We start from the raw sequence: 27500 nt of genomic DNA, 5'->3' as shown, positions 1-27500 counted from the left end.
TCCTTCCTCCTCCTCTCTCCTTCCTCCTCCCCTCTCCTTCCTCCTCCCCTTCCTCCTCCCCTCTCCTTCCTCCTCCCCTCTCCTTCCTCCTCCTCTCTCCTTCCTCCTCCCCTCTCCTTCCTCCTCCCCTCTCCTTCCTCCTCCCCTTTCTCCTCCCCTCTCCTTCCTCCTCCCCTCTCCTTCCTCCTCCCCTCCCCTTCCTCCTCCCCTCTCCTTCCTCCTCCCCCTGCAGCGACCAGGAGCCCTGGGAAGGTCAAAGCTCTGACCACCGTGAAGAAGATGAACCTCATGGGGCTGTCAATCAAACAGTCCAAAATACCCAGCATGCCCCTGAGCATCATAACGGTAGGGAACCCTGGCCTGAGCCTCCACCTCCTCCTCCTCATCTGCTCTACTGGTGTCTCTCCTCTCCTGACTCCTGACTCCTCTCCTGACTCCTCTCTTGACTCCTCTCCTGACTCCTCTCTTGACTCCTCCCCTTACTCCTCTCCTCTCCTAACTCCTGACTCCTCTCCTGACTCCTCTCTTGACTCCTCTCCTTACTCCTCTCTTGACTCCTCTCTTGACTCCTCTCTTGACTCCTCTCCTTATTCCTCTCTTGAGTCCTCTCTTGACTCCTCTCCTGACTCCTCTCCTGACTCCTCTCCTGACTCCTCTCTTGACTCCTCTCTTGACTCCTCTCCTGACTCCTCTCCTTACTCCTCTCCTGACTCCTGTCTTGACTCCTCTCCTGACTCCTCTCCTCTCCTAACTCCTGACTCCTCTCCTGACTCCTCTCTTGACTCCTCTCCTTACTCCTCTCCTGACTCCTGTCTTGACTCCTCTCCTTACTCCTCAGAGTCAGCTCGGAAAGTTGACCAAGAAAACTGAGGAGCTGGAGGAGGAGTCTCCTGAGGAGGAGGAGCTGGATTGGTGGTCCAAGTACTATGCATCCCTCGATGAACTGGAGAGACAGGTTGGATCACCTATCCCATCAAACCTTAACCCATATAACACGTAACCCAACTAACACCTAAGACATCTAACACCTAACCCATCTAACACCTAACCCTAACCCGTCTAACACCTAACCCTAACCATCTAACCCTAACCCATCTAACACCTAACACCTAACCCTAACCATCTAACCCTAACCCATCTAACACCGAACCCTAACCCATCTAACACCTAACACCTAACCCTAACCCACCTAACACCGAACCCTAACCCATCTAACACCTAACCCATCTAACACCTAACCCTAACCCTTCTCACACCTAACCCTAACCCTTGTTTTGTGTCCTTAGGCGGCCGAAGATCTGATGCTGGAGGAGCAGGCAGAATCAGGTGAGATCAGGCAGAATCTGTGTGTTTACCAGTGTGTTTACCAATGTGTTTACCAGTGTGTTTACCAATGTGTTTACCTGTGTGTTTACCTGTTTGTTTACCTGTGTGTTTATTAGTGTGTTAACCTGAACTCGTCCCTGTATTGCAGACATGGGCGCTCTGAACATGGACTCTATTGAAGACGAGGACGAGGTGGTGGTGGACATCGAACCCCCAAAACCAAAACGGAAGAAGATCGCCACCTTGAAGGTTGAACCTAGCCCTAACATAATAACTAACCTGATGTAACCAACCCTGACATAACCAACCCTAACATAACTAACCCTAACATAACTAACCCTGACGTAACTAACCCTGACGTAACTAACCCTGACATAACTAACAGGAAGTGATGTCAGAGAGCACTCGGCTAACCTGTGAGCGTGTGTGTATCTTAGTGTTATAATGTGTCTCTATGCATGGTTATTGAATGCTAGTTGCAACATGGTTACTACATGGTTACTACATGGTTACTACATGGTTACTACATGGTGTTACCCTGTTGATGAACCAGGTGTATTCTGGGGATTTGGAGGCGGAGTTCCGCCAGTTCCAGGACTGGCTGAAGATCTTCCCTCTGCTCAAAGGAAAGGTTGACGATGATGATGACGAAGGTGAAGAAGAGCGGCTGATGGGAAAATACAAGGTAGGACGAAGTGTTGATGGATAGATGGCATGGTATGACTGGCATGTTCTAGAAAGGTAAATGGTTTGTTCTAGAACATTAAATGGTATGTTCTAAAACGGTAAATGGTTTGTTCTAGAACATTAAATGGTATGTTCTAGAACCGTAAATGGTATGTTCTAGAACAATAAATGGTATGCTCCAGGTTACTACGTTTACATTTACAGTAAATGGTATGTTCTAGAACAGTAAATGATATGTTCTGGAGCAATAAATGGTATGTTCTAAAACAGTAAAGAGTAAATATCCGTAAATAATAGAGTAAAGAGTACATGAGAGGTTATTTTAGCTCCTGGCCCTGATGTTAGCTCCTGGCCCTGGTGTTAGCTCCTGGCCCTGGTGTTAGCTCCTGGCCCTGATGTTAGCTCCTGGCCCTGATGTTAGCCCTTGGCCGTGCAGGAGGATGAGTACTTGAGGAGTGATGTTGGCTCCTCTCTTGTGTTCTCAGGGATCCTTCCTCATCTATCCCATCTCCCCTGGCGAGGAGGACAGGAGGTGCCAGATCACTAATGGAGTTCCCAAAAACTCTCCTCTCAAAGTCCTGGTCAGGGTCTATGTGGTGAAGGTAAGTACTTAGTACTACAGCAGGATATATAGTATTACAACTACAATACATTGTATTATAACCACAGCCCAGAGAACTTCAACCACAGCACAGAATACTGGTCAGAGTACTTGTGGAGAAGGTTTCATGTAATATATGTTGTCTTGTCCTAAGCCTGCTGTACGTTGTCTTGTCCTAAGCCTGCTATACGTTGTCTTGTTCTAAGCCTGCTCTAGCGTACGTTGTCTTGTACTAAGCCTGCTGTATCTTGTCTTGTCCTGAGCCTGCTGTACCTTGTCTTGTCCTGAGCCTGCTGTACCTTGTCTTGTCCTAAGCCTCTTTTACTGTATGTGGTCTAGTCCTAAGCCTGCTGTACCTTGTCTTGTCCTAAGCCTGTTTTACTGTACGTGGTCTAGCCCTAAGCCTGCTGTAAGTTGTCTTGTCCTAAGCCTGTTTTACTGTACGTGGTCTAGTCCTAAGCCTTCTGTACGTTGTCTTGTCCTAAGCCTGCTGTACGTTGTCTAGTCCTAAGCCTGCCGTACGTTGTCTCGTCTGAAGGCCACCGGCCTGGCGCCGGCCGACCTCAACGGTAAAGCCGACCCCTACCTGGTGCTGAAAGCCGGCCAGCAGAAGCTCAGCACCCGGGAGAACTACATCCCCAAGCACCTCAACCCTGTCTTTGGAGAGTTAGTACCTGACTTCCTGACCCCTCGTCTTTCTGTCTGGTTACCAGTCTGACTTCCTGTCTGATTTTCTACCTGTATGTCTTCCATTCTGTCCATCTGCCGTCATGCTCCCTGTCTGTCTCTTCATCTGTGAATGTTGCATTGTTTAAGTTTTGGTTTATCGTATGTATGGTTTCTATCAGTGTTGTCTTTCATCTGTATGTTTTAGTTTATTGATATGGTTTAGTTTATCGGATGGATGTTTTATGAGTAGGTTTTAGTTTATCGGTATGTTTTAGTTGACCGGATGGTTTATCGGTATGTTTTAGTTTAGAGGATGGTTTGTGGGTATGTTCTATTTTGTTGGTATGTTTAATTTATGGGATGTTTTATCTTTATGTTTTAGTTTATCAACATGTTTTAGTTTATCGGATTGTTTATCGGTATGTTTTAGTTCATCATATGGTTTATCGGTATGTTTTAGTTTACCTGATGGTTTGTTGGTATGTTCTAGTTTGTTAGTAAGTCTTAGTTTATGGGATGGTTTATCTTTATGTTTTAGTTTATCAATATGTTTTAGTTTATCGGATGGTTTATCGGTATGTTTCAGTTCATCATATGGTTTCTGTGTTTGTGTTCTCAGAGTGTTTGACCTCACCGTGTCGTTCCCCCTGGAGACGGAGCTCCTGATCGCGGTGCTGGATCACGACCTCGTGGGGTCTGATGATGTCATCGGGGAGACAAAGGTGGACCTCGAAAACCGATTCTACAGCCGACACCTGGCCTGCTGTGGTCTGGCCCAGTACTACAACCCGTCAGTACATACACACACACACACACACACACACACACACACACACACACACACACACACCGCACACACACGCATACACCACACACACATCAACAGCGCACACACAGAACACACGCCACACCAACACCACACACGCACACATACATACACATGCCACACACACACACCCCACACACACACACACACACACACACACACACACACACACACACACACACACGCACTACATACACATCAACAGCGCACACACAGAACACACGCCACACCAACACCACACACGCACACATACATACACATGCTACACACACACACCCCACACACACCACACACACCACACACATGCGTACACCACCCTAACCCATTTCCATAACCTAACCCCAGCCCTAACCCTGTGTCCTCCAGAGACGGCTACAATAAGTGGCGTGACTCTAAGAACCCGTCGTCCGTCCTGGCCGGCCTCTGTCGCAGCAGCGGCATCGACCCCCCCGAGTTCAGACCCTTGGAGGTCAAGGTGCTCAACAAGATCTTCAAGATCCCTCCTGACGCGGTCCCTGAAGGTAAGACAGACAGGCAGGCAGACAGAAAGACAGGCAGACAGACAAGCAGGCAGACAGGCAGACAGGCAGACAAGCAGGCAGGCAGATAAGCAGGCTGGCAGGCAGACAGAAAGACAGACAGACAGACAGACAGCCAGACAGACAGACAGACAGGCAGGCAGGCAGGCAGGCAGACAGGCAGACGCACGGACAGACTATCCGTCCGATGATGGGGATGATGATGGTGATAGTGTTAATGATGATGATGATGGTGATGGTGATGATGATGATGATGGTGTTAATGATGATGGTGAGGTGATGATGATGATGATGGTGTTAATGATGATGATGATGATGGTGATGGTGATGATGATGATGATGGTGTTAATGATGATGATGATGGTGTTAATGATGATGATGATGATGGTGTTAATGATGATGATGATGGTAATAGTGTTAATGGTGATGATGATGATGATGGTCACAGAGCTGCTGAAGAAGAACCAGCGGACGGCGGAGGAGGAGGCAGAGATGGAGGAGCACGCGGCCCTCAGCGTGCTGCACCGGTGGGGCGAGATGAGGGAGTTCCTCTCGGGGGCGTGTCCTCTGGTCCCGGAGCACGTGGAGGTCCGCCCTCTGATGAACGCCGACAAGCCCGGGCTGCCCCAGGTACGCACGCACGCTCGCACACGCTCGCTCGCTCTCTGTCTCTCTCTCTCTCTCTCTCACTCACTCACTCACTCACTCACTCACTCACTCACTCACTCACTCACTCAATGTGTGTGTGTGTGTGTGTGTTTGTGTTTCAGGGTTACCTCCACATGTGGGTAGACATGTTCCCCACGGACGTGCCGGCCCCTCCTCCTGTCGACATCAAACCCCGCCTCCCAATGCAGTACGTTTCCATGACAACACACTGTTACACTCCAGTCAGACGTCTTCCCACCCTCACCCTGAGCCGGTCCTGCAGAGTCACACCTTCAGATCATTAAAGCCTTAAAGACCCATGCACCAGCTCCTGATCCTCACCCTGTAGTCGGAACCCCACATGAAGGTCAAAGGCCAGAGCAGCGGCCACGATACGTTAGCCAGCGCTGGGGCTTTGTGTTAGCCAGCGCTACGTTAGCCAGGGCTCACGTGTTGTGCGTGTCTAGTGACCAGCTGATGTGTTGTGCGTGTCCAGTGACTCTCTGATGTGTTGTGCGTGTCCAGTGACTCTCTGATGTGTTGTGCGTGTGTTCTGACTCTCTTATGTGTTGTGCGTGTGTTCTAACTCTCTGATGTGATGTGCGTGTGTAGTGACTCTCTGATGTGTTGTGTGTGTGTAGTGACTCTGATGTGATGTGTGTGTGTAGTGACTCTGATGTGTTGTGCGTGTGTTCTGACTCTCTGATGTGATGTGCGTGTGTAGTGACTCTCTGATGTGTCTCAGGTACGAGCTGCGTGTGACCATCTGGAACACAGACGACGTGTTCCTGGACGACGTCAACCCCTTCACCGGGATCCCCTCCTCAGACATCTACGTCAAAGGGTCTGTCTGCCCCCCTGCCTGTCTTTCTGCATGTCTGCCCTCTGCCTGTCTGTCTGCCCCCCTGCCTGTCTTTCTGCATGTCTGCCCACTGCCTCTCTGTCTGCATGTCTATCTGCCTGTCTGTCTGTCTGTCTGTCTGTCTGTCTGTCTGTCTGTCTGTCTGTCTGTCTGTCTGTCTGTCCATCTGTCCATCTGTCCGTCTGTCCGTCTGTCTGTCTGTCTGTCTGTCCCTCTGCCCATCGGTTTGATTCTAGTCTGGTGTGACCTTGTATAGTCATTGCTTTCATATTGTTTAGATCAGTTTAAACCGGTCTACTGGTCTAAAATCTTCCTGTTTAGACCAGTTGAATCCTCCTGTGTGGACCAGGTGAGACCAGGTGAGGAGCCTGTGTCTTGTGGTCCTCCAGGTCTAGCCCGTGTGTTGTGGTCCTCCAGGTCTAGCCCGTGTGTTGTGGTCCTCCAGGTCTAGCCCGTGTGTTGTGGTCCTCCAGGTCTAGCCCGTGTGTTGTGGTCCTCCAGGTCTAGCCCGTGTGTTGTGGTCCTCCAGGTCTAGCCCGTGTGTTGTGGTCCTCCAGGTGGATCAAAGGGCTGGAGGGGGACAAGCAGGAGACAGATGTCCACTTCAACTCTCTGACCGGAGAGGGAAACTTCAACTGGAGATTTGTGTTCCGCTTTGACTACTTGCCCACTGAGGTACACTACACACACTACACACAGTTATCACTGAGGTACACACTACACACACCTAACACTGGGGTGCACACTAACCACACACTGCACACACTTAACACTGTGGTAAACGCCACACACAATACACACACTTATCACTGAGGTACACACTACACACACTAAATACACTTATCACTGAGGTACACACTTAACACACACTAACACTGAGGTACAAACTGAACACACACTGACACTGAACACGCACTACACACACTAACACTGAGGTACACACTGAACACACACTATACACACTAACACTGAACACGCATTATACACACTAACACTGAGGTACACACTACATACACTACACACACTTATCACTGAGGTACACACTTAACACACACTAACACTGAACATGCACTACACACACTAACACTGAGGTACACACTAAACACACACACTTAACACTGTGGTACACACACTACACATACTTATCACTGAGGTACACACTTAACACACTACACACACTAACACTGAACACCCACTACACACACTAACACTAAGTTATACACTGAACACACACTGTACACACCAACACTGAACACACACTAACACTACGGTACACAAACTACACACACTTATCACTGAGGTACACACTACACACACTTAACACTGGGTGCACACTGATCACACACTTAACACTGAGGTACAAACCGAACACACACTACACGTACTAACAATGAGGTACACACTGAACACACACTACACACACTAACACTGAGGTACACACTTAACACACACTACACACACTTAACAGAGATACACCCTGTTATCAACACTGGATAACAGTGTAATCCATGCAGCTCATGGGAAGATCCTAACGAGAGAGGCTCATTCCCAGCAGAGCAGCTAAGTGAAGCTTCATCCAGGAGCTTCATCCAGCTTTTAGGAAGAACATCTAAACCAAACACAGACTTAACTCAATAACCACTAACCTCGCAGAGCTCCTTACCTCAGGCTTGTCCTTCTTTAAGTTGTGTGTGTGTGTGTGTGTGTGTGTGTGTGTGTGTGTGTGTGTGTGTGTGTGTGTGTGTGTGTGTGTGTGTGTGTGCGCGTGCGCGCGTGTGTTGGTGTTGCAGAAGGAGGTTGTGTACAAGAAGAAGGAATCCTTCTTCTCCCTGGAGGAGACAGAGTTCAGGCAGCCGGCCGTCCTTGTGCTGCAGGTCTGGGACTACGACCGCATCTTAGCCAACGACTTCCTGGGTGAGACAGTAGAGACACAGGACAGGAGAGACAGGGGATAGTAGAGACGTGAGACAGTAGAGACACAGGACAGGAGAGACAGGGGACAGTAGAGACATGAGACAGTAGAGACATGAGAAGTTCTCTCAGGCTCTATAGAATCTTAATGTTGGATCTCTATAGAGTCCGAACCTTGGTTTTCTATAGATTCTAAATCTTGGTTCTCTATAGAGCCTTAATGTCTGTTCTCTATAGAGTCCTAACCGTGGTTCTCTATAGCAGTGTTTCCCAAACGTTTTTTCTGGGAACCCATTTTTTTGAAATTACAAACCATCGCGACCCAATTCACAATAGGCCTTATTTATAAAATTGTGAGAAGAGCAAATTTGTGCATGAATGAACATTCCTGAACGTTTTTACTGCCAATTCCGCATCCCCTTATATATGAACTTAAACCAGCGATTTCAAAGCGATAAATCACAACTTTGTTTTATGCACTTTAATAGACGTATTAAATACTCGGCCCTAAATGAGACCAAATAAATGCATTTAGGCGGAGTTCACATCTCCTTGTTTTGGCTATCTCATTGTTGTTATTTCCTCTCACAATGTACATTAGCCTTTCAACTAGATTCAATGTAGGGGGTCGCGACCCAGTCTTTGGGTAAGACTGCTCTATAGAGTCCTAACCTTGGTTCTCTCAGGCTCTATTGAGTCCTAATGTTGGTTTTCTATAGAGTCATAACCTGGGTTCTCTATAGAGTCTTAATGTTGGTTCTCTATAGAGTCCTAACCTTGGTTCTCTATAGAGTTTTAACCTTGGCTCTGTATAGAGTCCTAACCTTGGTTCTCTATAGAGTCCTAACGTCGGTTATCTATAGTCTTAACCTTGGTTCTCTATAGAGTCCTACCGTTGGTTCTCTCAGGCTCTATAGAGTCCTAACGTTGGTTCTCTATAGAGTCCTATCCCCGGTTCTCTCAGGCTCTATAGAGTCTTAACCTTGGTTTTCTATAGAGTCTTAACCTTGGTTCTCTATAGAGTCCTAACCATGGTTCTCTCTAGAGTCCTAACGTCGGTTCTCTATAAAGTCCTAATGTTGGTTCTCTATAGAGTCTTAACCTTGGTTCTCTGTAAAGTCCTAACCTTGGTTCTCTCAGGCTCTATTGAGTCCTAACATCGGTTCTCTATAGAGTCTTGACTTTGGTTCTCTATATAGTCTTGACTTTGGGTTCTCGATAGAGTCTTAACCATGGTTCTCTATAGAGTTCTAACCCTGGGTCTCTCAGGCTCTATAGAATCCTAACCTTGGTTTTCTATAGAGTCTTAACCTTGTTCTCTATAGTGTCCTAACCTTGCTTCTCTATAGAGTCCTAATGTTGGTTCTTTATATTCTCTCAGGCTCTTTAGAGTCCTAACCTTGGTTCTCTATAGAGTCCTAACCTTGGTTCTCTATAGAGTCCTAACCTTGGTTCTCTATAGAGTCCTAACCTTGGCTCTCTACAGAGTCTTGATGTTTGTTTTCTATTGAGTCTTAACCTTGGTTCTCTCAGGCTCCATCGAGCTGCGTCTCAGCGACATGGTGCGGGCGGCCAAGGCCTCTGATAAGTGCTCCATCCAGATGGCCCGCGACCGCGCTGGGCCCCGCCTCTCCATCTTCCGCTCCAAGAGGATGAGGGGTTGGTGGCCTCTGATCCGCCTGAAGAGCCAGGAGGACATCGACAAGGAGCTGAAGGAGGAGGAGGAGGCCAAGAAGAAAGGGAAGAAGAAGAAGAAGAGCAAAAGAGACAAGATGAAGAAGGAAGACATTGAGTTTGCCGACAGCGGTGGTAACACCTACCTGCTGATGGTAAGAGGCACGCACACTAAGCCATACACCAGATCATAGAGTGGTTGCTGACCTGAGGTCAACAACCCTGACCTGAGGTCGTCATTGACCTGAGGTCACTGGTGAAGTCAGACTGGTTGGCCACAGCAGGTTATTGTGTTTTATAAACTCTCTGAGTGTAACAGGTAGAGAATCCACTAATGTTTTCCACTAACTGCCACTAATCGCTAATCATTTACCTAACTTTATCGCAAGGCTAATATATGAGCTACATGCTAGACTCCACCATACTTGCCTTGGGGAAAAATCTGTATTCACTGTGTGGTAGGGCTCAGTTGTTCTACAAAGACTTTTAACAGCAACATACTATACTACTATACGTACTACAAAGAATGAAAACATAAAACACATAATTAAAATTCTGTATTTATAATTAAATGAATCAAATAAAAAGGCTGTAGCTGTAATGAATGAAAGACTGCATTTAAATGTAAACATATGAAATAAAAGGCTGCATTTTAATTGGTGTATTTGTAGGGGAAGGTGGAGGCGGAGTTTAAGCTGGTGGCCTTAGAGGAGGCGGAGACTAACCCTGTGGGGCGTGGCCGCAAAGAACCGGAACCCTTGGAGAAACCAAAGTAGGTCAACCCACCAACAGATTCTCATGTCTTCTTATATATCATGTCTTCTTTATGTAAGATCTGATCAGAAGTGGGATATTCATGACATGGGATAATGGGATATTTATTTGTTATTTATTAGCGGTTTATTTATTTTTATTAGCGTGACAAGACAACCGTCATGCGATGAAAACAGTATCAAGAGTTTGAGATGTCAATCATGGGATATTGCCCAATATCCCGAGATAGCGAACCAATCAAGTTGCGCCATCTTAGGATGTTCACGTGTAGCAAATACTGAATAATATTATTAATGTTACTGTTATTATATGTGATTGTATTGTTTCTAGTGATGCACGGCTAAGTTATCTCCTCACCTGAATCTGCATATTGCTTTAACTGCACCCTGACCCAATAAACTGAGCCCTAACCCAATAGGGTGAGCTCTAACCCAATAGGATGACCCCTGACCCAATGGGATGAACCCTCACCCTAACCCAATAGGATGAGCCCTGACCCAATAGGATGAGCCCTTACCCAATAGGATGAGCCCTAACCCAATAGGGTGAGCTCTAACCCAATAGGATGAGTCCTTACCCAATAGGATGAACCCTCACCCTAACCCAATAGGATGAGCCCTGACCCAATAGGATGAGCCCTGACCCAATAGGATGAGCCCTAACCCAATAGGGTGAGCTCTAACCCAATAGGGTGAGCTCTAACCCAATATGATGAGTCCTTACCCAATAGGATGAACCCTCACCCTAACCAAATAGGATGAGCCCTGACCCAATAGGATGAGCCCTTACCCAATAGGCTGAGCATCTGACCCAATAGGATGAGCCCTCACCCAAAAGGATGAAGCCTCACCCTAACCCAATAGGATGAGCCCTGACCCAATAGGATGAGCCCTGACCCAATAGGCTGAGCCCTGACCCAATAGGATGAGTCCTGACCCATTCATCCTGTGCTTTGCTCACTGCTGCCTGACCCTTCTACACTCCCCAGCCGCCCAAGCCTCAGCTTCTCCTGGTTTGTGAATCCCATGAAGACCTTCATCTTCTTCATCTGGAGGAATTACAAGAAGTTCATCATCGCGTTTGTCGTCCTGGCCGTGCTGACGCTCTTCCTGGGCCTCATCATTTACACTCTGCCTGGACAGATCTCAGCGGTCATCTTTAGTGGCTGATGATTTAATACAACACCCTAATCGCAACATTGACATTTACATTGAGGACATTAAGCAGACACTTTTATCCAAACCGACTTACAATAAGTACATTTGTCAGTTAAGGGCTAAGGTTTAATGTAGCATCCGACTCACTAAGGGCTAATGTTGTAATATAGCACCCGACTCACTAAGGGCTCATGTTGTAATATAGCACCCGACTCACTAAGGGCTAATGTTGTAATATAGCACCCGACTCACTAAGGGCTAATGTTTTGATAAAGCACCCTAATCATTAAGGGCTTATGTTTTAATATAGTACACTACTTGTTAAGAGCTAATGTTTTGATAAAGCACCCTAATCATTAAGGGCTTATGTTTTAATATAATACACTACTTGTTAAGAGCTAATGTTTTGATAAAGCACCCTAATCATTAAGGGCTTATGTTTTAATATAGTACACTTCTCGTTAAGGGCTAATGTTTAATATAGCACCCTGCTCGCTAAGGGCTAATGTTTTAATATAGCACCCTATTCATTAAGGGTTTAATTTAGTAGCTCAACATCTTTTAGGGTTAAAGGTTTACTATAGCAGCCTTACTCTTTGAGAAGTTTAATTTGAAAAGCTGACAGAATCAAGTGTTATTTATTTATTGTAGTTTGAATTGATGAACAAAATCCATTAAGTTCCATTTGAGAAATCGATTATAGAGAATTATTGAAATTGCACTGACATTTTTTTTCTTTTTTTTCACTCGAATAGCATAGAAATGGTGAGTTAAGAAGTGCAAATACTGTTTAATATTGTTTATTGATCATTTTCTAAAGGTTCTGCCGATCTATGTGATGTGCTAATTTCTTATCTAGTAACGTCATTCTAAATGATTGTGGTTATGATATTCACTTCTTATAATGTACAGTTGGAGTCGTTTAACATTAAATGTTTCTTTATCAAACTGTTTCATGTTTATTGGACCGAAACACCAAACAGAGGTAGTTGGTAGTCTGGGTCGGGAGGAGGGATCAGAGCCCCTGGGGGGTTGAAATGCATGTTCCCATTGGCCTGCCTGCTGCCTTCCTAGACCCCTCTCCTGTGGTCCCTCTCCTGTGGTCCCTCTCCTGTGGTCCCTCTCCTGTGGTCCCTCTCCTGTGGTCCCTCTCCTGTGGTCCCTCTCCTGTGGTCCCTCTCCTGTGGTCCCTCTCCTGTGGTCCCTCTCCTGTGTTCCCTCTCCAGGTCTCCCCTCTGGCTCTGGGGAGGTATCCTCTCCTTCTCCAGGTCTCTAGGTCTGGGGAGGTCGTCCCTCTCATGAGGTCCTTCTCCAGGTCTCTCCTCTTGCTCTGGGGAGGTTCTCCTCGAACTCCTTCTCATGTTGAGGTGGGTTACAGTCAAGGTTCTGTTGGTGCTGGGAAACCTCCAAGCAGCAGAGTCAAACAGCATCTTATGGACAGGCCTACAGGCAATGAGAAAGGCGTGGTCGGGTTTCGTGCTCCGTGCGAACAGTTCTTCATTTTGCATTTCACTGCGTTTTTTGCATTTTACTGCGTTTCTTGTATATGTATGTGACCAATACAGCTCTTGAATCTTGATCATTTACCTCCACAACACCTCCAGGGGGCGACAGAGCACCCCTACACGAGGCTCAGCTCTAATCCCTAGTTGGTATAAAACGCTCCCTGCTATAACACTTCTACTGTTCATTACTTCAATCTTAACAACAGTGGACGATTATGAGAAGTTATTTTATTCTTTTTTGAACAACCATATTTTATTTAAATAAATTGAACCACATTTATATATCTTCAACAAAAAGAGAATACCTTAAGAAGATACATATTAACCAAGTTGGCATGTGTTAATTAGTTGGATCTTACATAACATTTAAAAATAAGACCTATTAAAACATTCCCCTCCTGATTTTACTTATGAACCCAGGATCTGGCAACGCGGGCTACAGCCAATCAGCTCCAACGAGGATGCCCGTCAGGTTCTGAGGTGTTCTTTCACCGCCTGTATCAAAACGACTGCATATTAAAAATCTAAACGCTGTAACTACTCAAAAAGATTTATTGAACACCCATTATCAAGTAGAATCACCATGATTTAACAGCATTTATCTATTTCCCCGGGTGTTTTAAGTTCTCAACACGACACATTGGATCAGGCACCAGCAGGACTGACCCCCCGGTCCTTACATCATCCTCATTGACTCCTCTGAAGCTGTTACTCAATGAGACTCGAGTTATTCAATAACATCACACATATAACAACACATATAACATCACACATGCTATTATTCTGAAACAACACACATGCTATTGTTCAACAACAACAACGACCCATGTTATCGACCCGCCGCGCTGCAGATGAGCTTCACCAGGGGCAGTAACTGAACCTTCGGTAGATCATACAGAGGAGCATGTCGCGGCTACTAGGGCTGCTCCACCCGGGGGGCGCCGGGCGGCTGGCCTCCCTGAGGAGCGTCTGTGGCCGGGCGGCCTGGAGCCTCTCCCCGCCCCCCACCGCGGGGCTCCGGACCCGGTCACACCTCTCCTCTTTGGGGCTCTGGGGCTCCGCCGACACGGTGAGCAGGTCGGGTGGTTTGAGACGGATGACAAGGTTAACTGTGTTGGATCACCTGGAGCTAATGCTAGTTAACCAGTACAGTATTTACCAGACCAGTTAAGAAGCACAGTAGTTTCCAGATTAGTTTAGTAGTACAGTAGTTATCAGACTAGTTTAGTAGTACAGTAGTTACAGACTAGATTATTAGTACAGTAGTTACCTGACTAGTTTAGTCTTACAGTAGTTACCATACTAGTTTAATAGTACAGTAGTTACCAGACTAGTTAAGTAGTACAGTAGTTACCAGACTAGCTGGTTCAATAGCTATGGGTGAAGTCTAGGACTCTGCAGTGATATGATGTGTGCGGTGACGAGCAGAGAGATGTGATTGTTGGTGTTAAACGCCAGCCCCCTCTGTAATGTACCTGTGGGACACGTTAACCACTGCCAAGCAGTGTGTGGTTGATAGAAATGTGACACGGAGGAGTACTTTGTGTTTTATTACAGAACGGGCTTTTGGTTCAAGCCAAGTTTCTGTCTCGTCATGGTGGTGACTCTACGACCTGGCGCTTCTACTCCACCGACCCTAAAGGTACAACCGACGACCTGGCTGTACCAAAGTGCTGTTATTATTATTATAATTGTTATACTATTGTTGTTCTCATTATGAAGAGGATGTTTTTATAGTCCCCAACTATCAGAGCAGGTAAGTGGAGCGGGTGCAATGTTCCAGTGGAGAGAACCTAACTCTGGGTCTCTCTGACCCTCAGATGGTAAAAGCCAAGAGCCAGAAGGAGCAGGGGGAGGAGGTGCGAAGAAAGGAGGTGGAGGTGGAAAGAGAGGAGGAAGTGGAGGAGGGAAAGATTGGTGGAGCCGCTTGCAGAAGGTAGGGCAAAGGACTAATTTGCTGTAAGATGTGTTTTCCTGGACTCCAGTTAAAGTGTATTTCTGTTCTTGCATTTAAGGACCCATGTCGCTTCAAATATTGTACATTGTAGCTTACAATTCAGTTCAGAAACAATATGCATGTCCGATACATTCATTCTGGAAGTGTGAGAGGGAGTGTGAGTGAGATGGTGTACTAATGTCCAGCTGTGTTGCAGGGGGAGAGTGAGAGAGTGTACTAATGTCCGGCTGTGTTGCAGGGGGAGAGTGAGAGCGTGTACTAATGTCCAGCTGTGTTGCAGGGGGAGAGTGAGAGAGTGTACTAATGTCCGGCTGTGTTGCAGGGGGAGAGTGAGAGAGTGTATCAATGTCCGGCTGTGTTGCAGGGGGAGAGTGAGAGAGTGTACTAATGTCCGGCTGTGTTGCAGGGGGACATGCCGTGGGATGAGAAGGATTTCCGCTACATGGCGGTGACGGTGGCGGGGGTGACGTCCGCGCTGCTCTACTTCCTGTTCAGAGACACGGGGCGCGAGATCAGCTGGAAGGACTTCATCCACCGCTACTTGGGGAGGGGCATGGTCAGACACACACACACAGTCACACACACACACAGACACACACACACACACACACACACACACACATACAGACAAACACCCTCATACAGACATATACCAATATATATATATACGCACACACTTTGGGGGGGGGGACTGGTGTGTGTGTGTGTGTGATTGCATTCCCTGTGTGTGATTGCATTTCCTGTGTGTCTGTGTGATCTCATGTCCTGTGTGTTTGATCTAATGTCGTGTTTGTGTGTGTGTGTGTGTGTGTATGATCTAATGTCCTGTGTGTGTGTGTGTGATCTCATCTCCTGTGTGTGTGTGATCTCCTGTCCTGTGTGTGTGTGTGTGATCTACTGTCCTGTGTGTGTGTGTGTGTGTGTGTGTGTGTGTGTGTGTGTGTGTGTGTGATCTCATGTCCTGTATGTGTTTGTGTGTGTGTGATCTCATGTCCTGTGTGTGTTTGTGTGTGTGTGTGTGATCTCATGTCCTGTGTGTGTGACCTCATGTCCTGTGTGTGTGTCTGTGTGTGTGAGATCTCATGTCCTGTGTGTGTGTGTGATCTCATGTCCTGTGTGTGTGTGTGTGATCTCATGTCCTTTGTGTGTGCAGGTGGAGCGTCTGGAGGTGGTGAACAAGCAGTTTGTCCGGGTGGTTCTGGCCCCAGGAGCGGACTCCTCTGACGGGGTAAAGACACACACTGTCTTCACTCCCCGACCGTAAAGCCCATACACTTGGTTAGGTTAAATATCAACAGATAATTAATAAACTGTGTGTGTAGGGCTACGTGTGGTTCAACATCGGCAGTGTGGACACGTTTGAGCGTAACCTGGAGGCAGCCCACATGGAGCTGGGCCTGGAACCATCTCACCGCATCGCCGTGGTCTACAGCACCGAGAGCGACGGGTACCTGGAGATAGCCTTAATACAGCCCTAATGTACCCCCAATACAGCCCTAATGTAGCCCTCATATAGCCTGGATACAACCTCAATACAGCCCTAATGTACACCCAATACAGCCCTAATGTAGCCCTCATGTAGCCTGGATACAACCTTAGTACTGCCTGAATGTACCCCTCATATACCCCTTTTATAGCCTGGATATAACCCTTATATCCCTGCTAAGCTATCCCTTATATACCCCTTAATGTACCCTAAACATAATAAACTAGTAATATACATGTAGCACCATGATACATAAAGTTTGTTAAGTAGTCTAACGTCTCCCTCCCTCCCTCTCTCTGTCCCCCCCTCCCTCGGTCTCTCTCTCTCACCCTCCCTCCCTCGGCCTCTCTGTCTCTGTCTCTCTCTCTGTCCCCCGCTCCCTCGGTCTCTCTCTCTCGCCCTCCCTCCCTCGGCCTCTCTGTCTCTGTCTCTCTCTCTGTCCCCCCCTCCCTCGGTCTCTGTCTCTCTCTCTGTCTTCCTCTGTCTCTCTCTCTCTCTCTCTCTCTGTCTCTCTCTCTCTGTCTCTCTCTGTCTCCCTCTGTCTCCCTCTCTCTGTCTCTCTCTCCCCCCCCCAGCTCCTTCCTGATGAGCATGATCCCCACCCTGCTGCTGATCGGCTTCCTGCTGTTCACGCTGCGGCGGGGCCCCATGGGGGGCGGGGCCGGCGGCGGGCGGGGCCCCTTCAGCATGAGCGAGTCAACGGCCAAGATGATGAAGGAGAACATCGAGGTGAAGTTCAAGGACGTGGCAGGCTGCGAGGAGGCCAAGGTGGAGATCCTCGAGTTTGTCAACTTCCTGAAGAACCCCAAGCAGTACCAGGACCTGGGGGCCAAGATCCCCAAGGTACCAGCGCCAACTAGGACCAGCACCAACTAGTCCTGGGACCAGCACCAACTAGTCCTGGGACCAGCACCAACTAGTCCCAGCACTCACTAGTCCTAGGACCAGCACTCACTCGTTCTAAGACCAGCACTCACTATTTCCAGGACCAGCACTTTCTAGTCCCGGGACCAGCACTAACTAGTCCTAGGACCAGCACTAGCTCATTCTAGTACTATCGGGTCATGGGTCAAGAAAAGGTGTGTGTGTGTGTGTGTGTGTGTGTGTGTGTGTGTGTGTGTGTGTGTGTGTGTGTGTGTGTGTGTGTGTGTGTGTGTGTGTGTGTGTGTGTGTGTGTGTGTGTGTGTGTGTGTGTGTGTGCGCTAACCCCTGTGGTTATTGCCAAGTAAATTGTAATAACCTGTTATTAACCTGGAGTACCGTGTGCTCCCCCAGGGGGCGGTGCTGTCCGGACCCCCGGGGACGGGAAAGACCCTCCTGGCCAAGGCCACGGCTGGGGAGGCGGACGTGCCCTTCATCACCGTCAACGGCTCCGAGTTCCTGGAGATGTTCGTGGGCGTGGGCCCGGCCCGGGTGAGTCCCCGCACACACTGTATGGGACCGGAGGGGTCTGGGGTCACCGACTGGACCTCAGGGGTCAACACCGGCTGGACCTCAGGGGTCAACACCGGCTGGACCTCTGGGGTCAACACCGGCTGGACCTCTGGGGTCGCCTGCTGGGTCGCACCACAGGGGTGGGGGGTCACCGGCTGGACCACAGCGTTCTGGGTTCACCTGCTGGAGGCTCCTGTGTCAGACCAGAGGGTTCAGGGGTCACTCCCCATTGTCCTCGCTCTACCTGTAGGCCGCCTTGAGAAGATTGTTGATGACTAAACTCTTCCACCCTCTAACCTTTGACCTCTGTGTCGTGGATAAGGTGAGGGACATGTTTGCCATGGCGAGGAAGAACGCGCCCTGCATCCTCTTCATCGATGAGATTGACGCCGTGGGACGCAAGAGAGGAGGGGGCAACTTCGGAGGGCAGAGCGAGCAGGAGAACACGCTTAACCAGCTGCTGGTGGAGATGGATGGTGAGCCCCTAGTTAGCCACTAGTTAAACACTTGTTAGCTGGGGTATATCAGACGATCATTGTGAGTTATTACCCATCGTTACTAAGGTTATTCTGTACCCTGGGTTAGATCGGACACACCATGTTGGTCTGGAAGGTTCCTCAGGCTGTTGGTTCCATCCTCTCTGGGAACAGAACGCATGATGGATGGTTTGAGTTGGTCTCACTGCTCTCCACAGCTCGTTGTTAGTGTTTGTTGTTATTGATGTTATGGTTGACCTGCTGGTTGTTGTAGTTGACCTGCTGGTTGCTATTATTGTTGTTGACCTGCTGGTTGTTGTTGTTGACCTGCTGGTTGTTATTATTGTTGTTGACCTGATGGTTGTTGTTGTTGTTGACCTGGTTGTTGTTGTTGTTGACCTGGTGGTTGTTGTTGTTGTTCACCTGGTTGTTGTTGTTGACATGCTGGTTGTTGTTGACATGCTGGTTGTTGTTGTTGACCTGCTGGTTGTTGTTTTTGACCTGCTGGATGTTGTTGTTCTTGACCTGCTGGTTGTTGTTGTTGTGGTTGCCTGCAGGCTTCAACACAGCCACCAACGTGGTGGTCCTGGCCGGCACCAACAGACCCGACATCCTGGACCCAGCCCTCATGAGACCGGGCCGCTTCGACCGGCAGATCTTCATTGGTAAGCCTACCCACAATGCTCCTGGTTCACTGATCTGACCTTCATCTGACCTTAAACCTCTGTAAGTGGGGACCTTATCTGACCTTTACCCTCTGTAAGAGGGGACCTCATCTGACTTTAAACCTCTGTAAGAGGGACCTTATCTGACCTTTAACCTCTGTAAGAGGCTGTCTTTCCTCAGCAACATGAAGGCAGGAAAAACAAATGAACGGAGCATGCTCAGCTGAGATGTGTCTGTCTCCTCCCAGGTCCTCCTGACATCAAAGGAAGGGCATCCATCTTTAAAGTCCATCTCCGACCAATCAAATTAGAGCCCAGCTTGGACCGGGACGCGCTCGCTAGGAAGATGGCTGCCGCCACCCCGGGATTCACAGGTTTGGTTTACACAGACACATGATTTAAAGAGTCATATGGTGTAGAGGGTCACATGGTGTAGAGGGTCACATGGTGTAGAGGGTCACATGGTTTAGAGGGACACATGGTATAGAGGGTCACATTGTCTATATGGTCACATGGGTTAGAGGGTCACATGGTCTATATGGTCACATTGTCTATAGGGTCACATTGTCTAGAGGGTCACATGGTGTAGAGGGTCACATGGTGTAGAGGGTCACATGGGTGTAGAGGGTCACATGGGTGTAGAGGGTCACAGAAGGACATTATAAGCTGTTTATATCATAAGGGTAATGAGTGAATAACTGTTGTCGTCCTCAGGAGCGGACATCGCCAACGTGTGCAACGAGGCCGCGCTCATCGCCGCCCGACACCTCAACGCGGCCGTGGGCGGGAAGCACTTTGAGCAGGCCATCGACCGCGTGATCGGAGGTGGGCTCCTTCCTCCTTCTCAATTCCTTCTCCTCACTTTATAGAATGTGACGCCGGAGGACGGGACAAACCATTAGAGATTTGTTGATTAGCTGAAAACAAACACATGAGCTCGGTCACGGCTCATGCGCTCATAATGATTGACTGACAGGTCTGGAGAAGAGGACTCAGGTCCTCATCCATTCATGTGTTCATAATGCTTGACTGACAGGTCTGGAGAAGAGGACTCAGGTCCTCATCCATTCATGTATTCATAATGTTTTACTGACAGGTCTGGAGAAGAGGACTCAGGTCCTCATCCATTCATGTGGTCATAATGTCTGACGGACAGGTCTGGAGAAGAGGACTCAGGTCCTCATCCATTCATGTGTTCATAATGTCTGACGGACAGGTCTGGAGAAGAGGACTCAGGTCCTCATCCATTCATGTGTTCATAATGTCTGACTGACAGGTCTGGAGAAGAGGACTCAGGTGCTGCAGCCGAATGAGAAGAAGACGGTGGCGTACCACGAGGCCGGGCACGCCATCGTGGGCTGGTACCTGGAGCACGCAGACCCCTTGCTGAAGGTCAGTACACACCACTAGTACTAGTACACACTGTCTGGTAGTAGTACACACTCCTAGTACTAGTACACACTGTCTGGTACTATTACACACTGTCTGGTACTATTACACACTGTCTGGTACTATTACACATTGACTGGTACTATTACACACTGTCTGGTACTAGTACACACTGTCTGGTACTAATACACACTGTCTGGTCATAGTACACATTCCTAGTACTAGTACACACTCCTAGTACAAGGACACACTGTCTGGTACCAGTGCACACTCTCCTTGTACTAGTACACACTCCTAGTACTAGTAAACAATCAAGTACTAGGACACACTGTCCTAGTACTCAGTTGTACTGCACTATCCGTCTGGAGTCGCCAGCAGAGTTGGTATCTTACCTGTGTGTGTGTGTGTGTGTGTGTGTGCGCCCCCCTCAGGTGTCCATCATCCCGCGGGGGAAGGGTCTGGGCTACGCTCAGTACCTGCCGCGGGAGCAGTACCTGTACACGGCGGAGCAGCTGTTCGACCGCATGTGCATGATGCTGGGCGGCCGTGTGGCGGAGCAGGTGTTCTTCAGGAAGGTCACGACCGGGGCGCAGGACGACCTCAAGAAGGTCACGCAGTCCGCCTACGCCCAGGTACCCCGAACCTTGTACCCCTAAACCTGTTCCCCTCTACCCCCTAAACCTGTACCCCTCCACTCCCTAAACCCGTACCCCTCTACCTCTAAACCTGTACTCCTCAACCCCTAAACCTGTACCCCTCTACCCCCTAAACCCGTACCCCTCTACCTCTAAAGCTGTACTCCTCCACCCCCTAAACCTGTACCCCTAAACCTGTACCCCTCTACCCCCTAAACCCGAACCCCTCCAGCCCCTAAACCTGAACCCCTCTACCTCTAAACCTGAACCCCTCCAGCCCCTAAACCTGTACCCCTCTCACCCTAAACCTGTACCCCTCCAACCCCTAAAGCTGTACCCCTATATCGCCCTGTCCCCAGGTGGTCCAGTTCGGGATGAGTGATAAGGTGGGCCAGGTGTCCTTCGACCTGGCCCGGCAGGGGGAGATGGTGATGGAGAAGCCGTACAGCGAGGCCACGGCGGAGCTCATCGACCAGGAGGTCCGGGAGCTGGTGGACCGGGCCTACCAGCGCACCCTGGAGCTTATCCAGGACAAGAAGGAGATGGTGGACATGGTGAGAAACCCAGACCAGAAGGGCCCCAGGTCAGACTAGGTGATAGGACCAGGACCTCCAGAGGACGGTGACCCACCAGGTCAGACTAGGTGATAGGACCAGGACCTCCAGAGGACGGTGACCCACCAGGTCAGACTAGGTGATAGGACCAGGACCTCCAGAAGATGGTTACCTGTCAGGTCAGATCAGGTTAAACTGACTCAACATAGACTTTATGTAATACAGGTTCAACTGCCTGAACACAGACATTTTCAGCTCCGGTTGTAGTTCAGAGTGAATACCTGGTTGTAGTCCAGAGTGAGAACCGGGTTGTAGTTCTACGTGCCCCTGGTTGTAGTTCTACGTGCCACCGGTTGTAGTTCTATGTGCCCCTTGGTTCAGTTCTACATACCCCCGGTTGTAATACTACATGCCACCGGTTGAGGTCCTATGTGCCCCTGGGTTTAGTTGTATGTGAGAACCGGGTTGTAGTTCTACGAGCTCCCGGTTGTAGTCCTACTTGCCCCTGGGTTTAGTTCTACGTGCAGTAGTTCTACCTGCTCCTGGTTGTAGTTCTACGTGCAGTTCTACCTGCTCCTGGTTGTAGTTCTACCTGCTCCTGGTTGTAGTTCTACGTGCTCCTGGTTGTAGTTCTACATGCCTCGGTTGTAGTCCTATTTGCCCCTGGGTTTAGTTCTACGTGCCCCCGGTTGTTCTACCTGCTCCTGGTTGTAGATCTACCTGCCCCTGGTTGTGGTTCTATGTGCCCCTGGTTGTGGTTCTAGGTACCCTTGGTTGTGGTTCTAGGTGCCCCTGGTTTTGGTTCTATGTGCCCCTGGTTGTGGTTCTACGTGCCCCCGGTCGTGGTTCTACGTGCCCCCGGTCGTGGTTCTACGTGCCCCTGGTCGTGGTTCTACGTGCCCCCGGTCGTGGTTCTACGTGCCCCCGGTCGTGGTTCTACGTGCCCCCGGTTGTGGTTCTACGTGCCCCTGGTTGTGGTTCTGGTGCTCCTGGTTGTAGTTCTAGGTGCTCCTGGCTGATGCCCTGACCCTGCTCCTCCCCAGGTGGGCCGGCGGCTCCTGGAGAAGGAGGTGCTGGACAAGGCGGACATGTTGGAGCTGCTAGGGCCACGGCCCTTCGACGAGAAGTCGACCTATGAGGACTTTGTGGCAGGAACCGGGAGCTTCGAGGAGGACACCAGCCTGCCAGTGGGGCTGAGGGACTGGAACCAGGAAAGGGAGGCTGCCCCAGAGGAGGGGCCCCCGGCCCAGGAGAAGCAGACCGCCTAGACACTGACCCCATGACCCAGGGCCTTGACCCCTGACCTTTTGACCCTCGGCATAGGATGGTTGGTTTAAGGTTCTCTGCTGATCTTTTGAAGACTTCCCCAGCGTTCTCCACCTCCTACGTTATTTCAACCTCAAGAAAAGTATTTATCACATTTTATTGACATTTCTTTGACTGGCTTACGCAAGAATGGTTTGGAGTCGAGAGCATCTGGAAGCTCCAGATCTGAAGGAAGCCAGCGTGATGTGTGTTGGTCTCTGTTGTGCGCTACATAGTCGATGCTACAGCGACGACACCAGAACTCCCAGAAGTCGTCCAATCACCTCCTCTGACGTGAGACCAAAGCTCAATTTGATTTCATTTTATCCTCTGAATTCCCCCATCTTGTTTTCTGACTTGAATCAGTTGAGTTAATTTGAATAAATTTGAGTTTGTTTGTTTTTAAATATATGTCGATACTTTTGTGTGCCAGCTACACCGAACAGTTTGGCTGGTGGGTAGACTGGTTAGAAGTGTTCCTAGAACTGACCAGTGTGCAGTTCTGATGGGTTCCTATGGGAACCAGGAGGAGTGTTAAGTTAAGGGTTCCCTCAGGAGGAGCGTTAGCTTCTCTAGCGACGCCGTGAGGAAATGTAGTTTCAGGTCAGTCAAACAAGGTGGAATGCTGTGAAGATTATGAAGTTAAAAATTTGTTATGTCTGAGACCCGTCTGATCAATCTGAGGGTGAACCCGACGAAGAGCAGCGAGTGTGAAGGTACGACCCCGCCTCATGATCATCAGGACCAGAATCACTCTAACATCAAATAACGTTGGAGCACGTCCATAGGATACACAATATACAAAGAAACTTACACTGAATCCGAATATTCAGCTCATTCATAGCACCTGCCAGATACATGCCCACAAGTGCTGGGTCACAGGGGAATCGAACTCAGAACCTCAGTCAGTGTTCCCATGCTGTGATGTTGTCAGGTAACGGTATAAACACGCTGTAATATCTCTGGTCAGAAACCGCTCTGGGTTAAAGTCCAGATGTTTGAGCTCCACCTCCTGATTCTGGACCTCAAACATCTGGACGTCAGGACTCGCTTCAGAAATTGTAACGAATACAATATTTATATGTACATAATTTACTAATAAAAATAATACAAAACATTTTTATATTTATTTGCATTCATTATTTTAAAAAGGGTATATTTTGCGCCATCGTGTGGAACGATGGTCACATTGCATCACACTCATGAATAATTAAGCATGTTAACTAACAAGCGGTCTAACTTTCCCAGTACAAACCAGTAGGAAGTCGTTGGAAGCTGAACGAACGCCGCGGAGGAGGAGACTAGTCCGGTCTCTGAGGACCTGATGAGGTCTGCTCTATGAAACCAGCACGTCTGGGAGGTAGCCGTCTGTTAGCATCCGCTAGCCGCCTGCTAGCCGCATGCTAGTTGTTAGGTAGCCATCTTTTAGCTTGCTGGTTAGATGCTAGCCGTTTGCTAGCTGTCTGTTAGGGTCTATTAGCATGTGTTAGCTGTCTTTAGCTGCGTGCTAGCCGTCCGGTGAGTTGATTGACAGGGCGTCCTCTGGGGCCTCTCCCCTCAGGGCTCCAGGGCTGCTGGGATGTGGTCTAGGTCCCCCGCCAGATGACCAGGGAGAGGACCAGCGAGGTAGAGAAGAGCCGCGTGGAGAGGCGGTGCTCCGCCGCGCCCCCGCACTCCTTAGTGCTCTCCTGTTTGGTGTGTGGGGGGGGGGGGGGGGTAGCTGTTAGACTTAGAGGATACTAACATTGATGCTATACTAGAGGAACCATAGCTTCGAAACACAGACGTGACGGGCGTGCTGGCTGTTTTTTTGGGATCCCGCTTCAAATACCAACAGAACTGACATCACCCAACATCACTGATACAACCTTTAAGCTTCACTCAACTGATTAAATCGGTGCATCGACCGATTCTTGGTCCTTTTAAATCGATTCAGGGGCCAACGTATCGATGTAGTCGCATCGTTGTTAATCCAACCGGTTACCAATTCGTATCGGTGAATCGTTACACCCCTAATACATAAACATACATACATATTCGTACAGACGCACGTATATACATACAAACAGCCTGGCTGGGGCATTATATAATAAGTCTTAAACTGTTATTTTATTAATTTTATATTATTTCTTTTCCTTTTTTAATCTATACTCTAGCCTACGTATCGATGTAGTCGCATCTTTGTTAATCCAACCAGTTACCCCTTCGTATCGGTGAAACGTTACACCCCTAATACATATATATTCATACAGACATATGTGTATACATACAAACATACATACATATATATACCTACAGACATACATACATACATGTACATACAGACATACATACATACATACACATACATACATAAATATAAACATATCTACATATATACCATTGCTACATACATACACATACATACTTTTATACATTTAAATGTATTTACATACATGTAAATATATACATACATAAGTACATACATATACATACTTGAACATATCTAAATACATGTACATACACATACATACATGGTAGGGTTAGGGTAGGTAAGTTCGGATAGGTTAGTTTCTTTGGGGTGGTAGGTTAGGATGGATTAGTTCGGGTAGGTTAGTTACCTTGGGGTGGTAGGGTTAGGTTAGTTAGGGTAGGTTAGTTACCTTGGGGTGGTAGGGTTAGGGTAGGTTAGTTTGGGTAGGTTAGTTACCTTGGTGTCTAATGGTTAGGTTGGTTAGGGTAGGTTAGTTACCTTGGGGTGGTAGGGTTAGGGTAGCTAGAGTAGGTTGGTTAGGTTAGTTACCTTGGGGTGGTAGGGTTAGGTTAGTTGGGGTAGGTGAGTTACCTTGGGGTGGTACGGTTAGGGTAGGTTAGTTACCTTGGGGTGGTAGGGTTAGGTTAGTTATGGTAGGTTAGTTAGGGTAGGTTAGTTACCTTGGGGTGGTAGGGTTAGGTTAGTTATGGTAGGTTAGTTAGGGTAGGTTAGTTACCTTGGGGTGGTAGGGTTAGGTTAGTTATGGTAGGTTAGTTACCTTGGGGTGGTAGGCATGGCAGGACTCCGGGCGACGCCTCACCTTCTGGGACTTCATGCGGTTGCACTTGACCGTGGCGTTATGTTCTCAGAAGTTAAGGAGCACACACACATTCAGTAGTCTATAGCAAGGCACTAACACTGCAGGGTGAGGGGTTCTATTCCCTTTTTAGAGCACTGAAGCAAGGCACTGACCCCAACAGGGTGAGGGTTATAGGTTATATTCTTGTCTTTGGGTTGAAATGATGAAGTGTAAACCATACAAAAGTAGAAGAACGTCTGCAGGGTCAGGGGTCAGGAGGATATATTTGATCTCTTTGGGCTCCAGCAGGATGGCGCCGTACTGCCGGGAGCAGTCGCAGTCTGCCTGGGTCACCACCAGAACCAGGTTAGACTCCGGGACGTACTGCACCACAAACATCCTGCAACACACAGTACACAACACACTGCAACACACAGTACACAACACACAGTACACTACACACTGTAACACACAGCACACAACACACTGTAACATACAGTACACAACACACTGCACCACACAGTACACAACACACTGCACCACACAGTAGACAACACACTGCAACACACAGTACACAACACACTGCAACACCCAGTACACAACACATTGCACCGCACAGTACACAACACATTGCCACACACAGTACACAACACACTGCAACACACAGTACACTACACACTGTAACTCGCAGTATACAACACACTGCACCAAACCCTAGAACCAAAAACACCATCATTGATGCCTCGTGCCCACTGCACCGTCCGTTGACGTATATTGACTTTGAATGGGGACGGACGCGCAATGCATTGTGGATCCGGCCGTCAAAAAGTTTAAATTTTTTCAACTGAACGAACTTTTCAACTTTTTCGCCAGTGACGGATCCGTCATCCAATCAGATCGCGCATGCAAATGTAAGCACTGTGACACTACTCGGGCTCTGACGACCCTGGAAAGCTCCCCCATCCGTCAGCCACGCCTTCAGACGTCCTTTGATGGACGGTGCAGTGGGCACGAGGCGTAAGACGCCCTAACCCTCATGCCCAATCCTAATAAGGTTTGGTTTGAGGGTTAGGTTGCCTTCCCAGGTAAGGTTTTTGGTTTTAGAGTTTAAGGGATTTTGTATTTGTGTGTTTGAGTCTTTGAGTGAGTGAGTGAGTAAGTGTATGTGTGTGTGTGTGTGTGTGTGTGTGTGTGTGTGTGTGTGTGTGTGTGTGTGTGTGGGTGTGAGTGAGTGAGTGTGAGTGAGTGGGAGTGAGTGTGAGTGAGTGTGTGTGAGTGTGTGAGTGAGTGTGTTTACTTCTGACACCGGCCACACTTAATGAGGCTGTTGGCCTCTCTGATGGAGTCGTCGTACAGGAAGCCGGGGTACGCAGTGTCACACGGCTGCT

General features: G+C 48.5%; 3 protein-coding genes across 3 annotated transcripts in view; 2 read left to right on the top strand and 1 right to left on the bottom strand.

The window, feature by feature from the left end:
- Positions 1 to 12585, top strand: part of fer1l4 (fer-1 like family member 4) — a 30370-nt gene extending 17785 nt beyond the window's left edge. The window contains exons 33-49 of the mRNA XM_079743485.1: positions 233 to 345; positions 839 to 955; positions 1287 to 1326; positions 1475 to 1575; positions 1880 to 2011; positions 2499 to 2615; positions 3153 to 3280; positions 3903 to 4073; positions 4476 to 4630; positions 5097 to 5278; positions 5419 to 5504; positions 6042 to 6140; positions 6716 to 6833; positions 7949 to 8072; positions 9603 to 9898; positions 10415 to 10515; positions 11506 to 12585. Of these exons, the coding sequence (XP_079599611.1) occupies positions 233 to 345; positions 839 to 955; positions 1287 to 1326; positions 1475 to 1575; positions 1880 to 2011; positions 2499 to 2615; positions 3153 to 3280; positions 3903 to 4073; positions 4476 to 4630; positions 5097 to 5278; positions 5419 to 5504; positions 6042 to 6140; positions 6716 to 6833; positions 7949 to 8072; positions 9603 to 9898; positions 10415 to 10515; positions 11506 to 11686 (2261 nt within the window). The 3' untranslated portion in view covers positions 11687 to 12585. The remainder of the gene's footprint in view (positions 1 to 232; positions 346 to 838; positions 956 to 1286; positions 1327 to 1474; positions 1576 to 1879; positions 2012 to 2498; positions 2616 to 3152; positions 3281 to 3902; positions 4074 to 4475; positions 4631 to 5096; positions 5279 to 5418; positions 5505 to 6041; positions 6141 to 6715; positions 6834 to 7948; positions 8073 to 9602; positions 9899 to 10414; positions 10516 to 11505) is intronic.
- Positions 12586 to 13895: 1310 nt separating this feature from the next.
- Positions 13896 to 24146, top strand: LOC307080024 (mitochondrial inner membrane m-AAA protease component AFG3L1-like). Its single transcript, XM_079742587.1, has 16 exons — positions 13896 to 14248; positions 14737 to 14821; positions 15000 to 15115; positions 15543 to 15692; positions 16290 to 16364; positions 16459 to 16583; positions 17198 to 17465; positions 17898 to 18035; positions 18379 to 18532; positions 19090 to 19197; positions 19446 to 19571; positions 19912 to 20022; positions 20474 to 20589; positions 21018 to 21218; positions 21581 to 21775; positions 22819 to 24146. The coding sequence occupies exons 1-16, from the start codon at positions 14084 to 14086 to the stop codon at positions 23041 to 23043; spliced, it is 2358 nt and encodes a 785-aa protein (XP_079598713.1). The 5' UTR covers positions 13896 to 14083; the 3' UTR covers positions 23044 to 24146.
- Positions 24147 to 24666: 520 nt separating this feature from the next.
- The window catches only part of LOC307080880 (voltage-dependent calcium channel subunit alpha-2/delta-4-like), a gene marked incomplete at both ends in the record, with an annotated part of 26429 nt that continues 23595 nt past the window's right edge, over positions 24667 to 27500 (bottom strand). The window contains 4 exons of the mRNA XM_079743837.1: positions 24667 to 24768; positions 26092 to 26177; positions 26400 to 26512; positions 27410 to 27500. The exon at positions 27410 to 27500 is cut by the window's right edge and continues 27 nt beyond it. Coding sequence (XP_079599963.1) covers positions 24667 to 24768; positions 26092 to 26177; positions 26400 to 26512; positions 27410 to 27500 — 392 coding nt within the window. The remainder of the gene's footprint in view (positions 24769 to 26091; positions 26178 to 26399; positions 26513 to 27409) is intronic.

This window comes from Pollachius pollachius, assembly GCF_949987615.1.
Source record: "Pollachius pollachius genome assembly, chromosome: 9".
Lineage (NCBI taxonomy): Eukaryota > Metazoa > Chordata > Actinopteri > Gadiformes > Gadidae > Pollachius > Pollachius pollachius.
The sequence above is the reverse complement of the archived record's forward strand: the minus strand, read 5'-3'. Positions and strand labels throughout refer to the sequence as shown.

What these genes read in the sequence shown, in the direction of transcription:
- LOC307080024 (XM_079742587.1), top strand. Translation starts at nt 14,084, where the DNA reads ATGTCGCGGCTACTAGGGCTGCTCCACCCGGGGGGCGCCGGGCGGCTG. An exon ending in GAGCGGACTCCTCTGACGGG is followed by an intron (nt 16,365 to 16,458) that starts GTAAAGACACAC and finishes CTGTGTGTGTAG; the next exon opens with GGCTACGTGTGGTTCAACAT. An exon ending in CGCAGTCCGCCTACGCCCAG is followed by an intron (nt 21,219 to 21,580) that starts GTACCCCGAACC and finishes CCCTGTCCCCAG; the next exon opens with GTGGTCCAGTTCGGGATGAG.